The sequence below is a fragment of the Sardina pilchardus genome, chromosome 19, assembly GCF_963854185.1.
Source record: "Sardina pilchardus chromosome 19, fSarPil1.1, whole genome shotgun sequence".
In the NCBI taxonomy this organism is placed as follows: Eukaryota; Metazoa; Chordata; class Actinopteri; order Clupeiformes; family Clupeidae; genus Sardina; species Sardina pilchardus.
Window position 1 is genome coordinate 5,513,211 of NC_085012.1, and position 3,211 is coordinate 5,516,421.

At 43.2% G+C, this 3,211-nt stretch overlaps 1 protein-coding gene across 1 annotated transcript in view; it reads right to left on the reverse strand.

The window, feature by feature from the left end:
- Window positions 1–2,930: 2,930 nt before the first annotated feature.
- The window catches only part of ek1 (eph-like kinase 1), an 88,499-nt gene continuing 88,218 nt past the window's right edge, over window positions 2,931–3,211 (reverse strand). Inside the window, exon 20 of the mRNA XM_062520888.1 lies at window positions 2,931–3,053. Within this exon, the coding sequence (XP_062376872.1) occupies window positions 2,948–3,053 (106 nt within the window). The 3' untranslated portion in view covers window positions 2,931–2,947. The remainder of the gene's footprint in view (window positions 3,054–3,211) is intronic.

Here is a 3,211-nt window from a genome sequence, read left to right on the forward strand (position 1 = left end):
CTCTTTCAATTAAACTCTTGGTTATAAATATTAATGGAAGTAATACACATATCATATTTTTCCCTGCTTCACTGAAATGAATAAATAAATATCAATCAATGCTCCATCAGTGCTTCAATCAAATTAGTTTCTTTTTTTTTCTCTATTGCGGTCAGATTATTAATTTAAATAAACTGCATTCTGTAACAGTGATGCCTGAAATCTTTAAAAGAGAGATGTTTTGGGAAAGGCTTTGAGTACTAAATACTGGTTTAAATATGTATTCTGACTGACAGAATGCACTTTTCAATGCCTTAATTGGGCAAAGTGGTTCACAGAAATTGACCCATGACAAAATAAAACGTACAGTATTGGCAAATTGTCCTCCATATGCAGAATCAGGAAGATCTGAGGACTTCACCTGTGTTTTGTGTGGCAGTGGCTATTTCCAATGTGAGAAAAACATTTGCTATGGCATCCTGAGATAATGAACTTGCCCAGCCCCTGTAAAGCTACTACTGTACATCCATATTACATTCCATTGAACCACAGGCCTTTCCAACAAGAGATACAGTCAAAGCTGGTATGAACAACAGAAAAGAGGGAGAGAAAAAAAAAATGCTTCTACAAATGAAACCGATAATAAAAATATTAGCACAGAAAACAGTTCATACATGAAGCAACACTGTACAACTTTACACTGAGGTACAATCTTTCTCATTTCATAACCAACTCTGATGTCTGTTACAATGGCTTTTAATGGCATATAGGAGATGGCTTATTGTGGTGTGGTCCAATGTGTGATCCATTGGTTTAGCAATGCTAGTGGGTGGGGAATCTGGTGTGAAACAAAAACTGCTTTAAATGTCGAATATATGAAAAAGATCATGGAAGACGAAGAAATTCACAATGAAGGTTATTTGGAAGAGTGATGAATGATTCTAAACCTTGTGACAAATCAAATACTTACTATATACTGTATTTTCTTCCAGCATTTCATTTTCATCTGGGAAAAATAATGTCTTAATATGTCTTCCGTGAGGTAATGCTGGACGGCGTGCTTCATTGATAGCATCGCTGGAGCGGATTGCAAGGGAAAGACGAAGCTGTGCTTTTGAGATGGGACGGAGATGAAACCAATTTCTCTGAGATATCGAAACACGACCACCACTACGTTAACAGCTTTTTTATTTCAAAACCCCCTCATAATAATGCTGACACGAAACTGAATGAACGAGAGAGTAAGAGAGAGAGAGATTACTACAAAGAGAGTAATATAGTGAGAGAGAGACAGCGAGATAGAGAGACAGCGAGAGAGAGAGAGAGAGCGAGAGAGAGAGAGAGAAAGAAAGAAAGAAAGAAAGAAAGAAAATTGGCATCGCCATTGTTCTTTCAGGTACCAGCAGAAAGCTACACTACACGACTCACTGTTCAAGACAAATATACATTCTATACTGTGTAGCTCCACCGGCCATACAAGTCTGCACTACGGCAAGACAGGATGACACTATGATAAATACTGAATGTGCGACGACCACAGAATCATATACAGCTTCTGCTAAAGTCTGAACGTTTGCGTACGGATTTTTACCACAGCTAAACATGGCGCTAAATATGAACACAAACTTTGAGCGTTTCAGAGGGTAACCAACATCAGAAGGAGGGGAGGGGAGAGTGGCTGACGGAACTAGAGTGAGAGACAGAGAACCTAGAGGGAGATGGGTAGAAAGATAGGGGAGTAAAAAGATATTACCGCTAGAGAAGTTTTCAAAACACGCACAGAAGAGGGAAGGCTCTTCATTGAACTCCATAGAAAAAAAACAGGATCAAAATGGAGTGTGATATCAATCCATGTCTGTGCGCAAGAGCGTCCCCTCATCCTGGTTTGCTATGCTTGCATCATTTGCCTGCACTACAGTATAGTGCGCGTGATGCACAGTCAGAAGTGGTTGCTGTGGTTTCCTCCTTGATGTTAGTATGCTGGTCTCTCCCTCCTCAAACACTTGCACACAAACGCACACACGCACGAACGCACGCACGCACGCACACACACACAATGTCAGGAAGCCTTCAAATGCCATCCTGCAGAGTTCTCTATAACATAGCGTTGAATCTGTCACCATTTGTCTGAGCCCCGGTTCATGTCTCCAGTTAAGGTCTATAAGGTGGCCAAGCTCTGGTAATGCAGGTCTTACGACCCACCCAGGTTCAGTCTCTCTCAGGGGATTTATTAAGGCCAACATCATCTCGTCCCAGATCTCTACCGTAGCGTCCTCAGGTCAAACTACTGAACCTGCTCTGGTCATCATGTGGGTCATACCAGAACAGGTCCACTGAGTTAACCCTAATAATTATGCACATCTTCTCAGGTAAGGTCCATTCGGCCTTAAAATACACACTAGTAAACAAACAAACAAAACAAAAGTACACATTAAAACAACAGCTTTGTGTTAGCTTAGCGTAAGACCATCTGTGGCGAAAGTGTCCAAACTGTCTAGAAATCCACCAGCAGGCGTGGCCTCGCTCCTCTGAGCGGCAGGAAGTCTTTTCTGTACAAAGTCTTCTTCAGTGGGCGTCAAAAGTGCCGTGATGACCTCTGTTCGAGGTGCGTTGGTCCATGTGTTCCACTTCAGATAGCGAAAAAAGAAAAAAGTGTCCTGGTGTGTCTTTTCAAATCTGGATTTGGCAAAAAAATCCACACAAAATGTACTGTAATGATCAACCCTTCAGCACAACAAGTCCTCCAGATGATGTTCTGTCAGACAGTTACACAATCCTCCTTCCAGGGGTCGACTGTGGAGAGGCTAGCAGTAGCTTCTCAGGGTGGATGGATTGAAGGACTCTGCTGGTGGAGGGACCCCTCCCCCCAAAACATCTTCCTCCCTGGGGGGTCAGGGGACCCAGAGGACCCCCCCATCTGTCTCTGTGAGTCTCTGGTCAGGGCTGAAGGGACGCTGGGAGCAGAGTGTTATACTTGGACGTGAGTTCCCTGCTGCTGGGCCTGGAGGCTCTGGATGCTGGTGAGAATCTTCTTCTGGTGGCCGGCTAGAGCCACACCCAACTTCCCCAGCTCGCTACATGGGGATAGAGAAGACGAAGAGAAGAGAAGAGAAGACGAAGAGAAGAGAAGAGAAGAGAAGAGAAGGGAAGAGAAGAGAAGAGAAGAGAAGAGAAGAGAAGAGAAGAGAAGAGAAGAGAAGACAAGACAAGAGAAGACAAGAGAAGAGAAGAG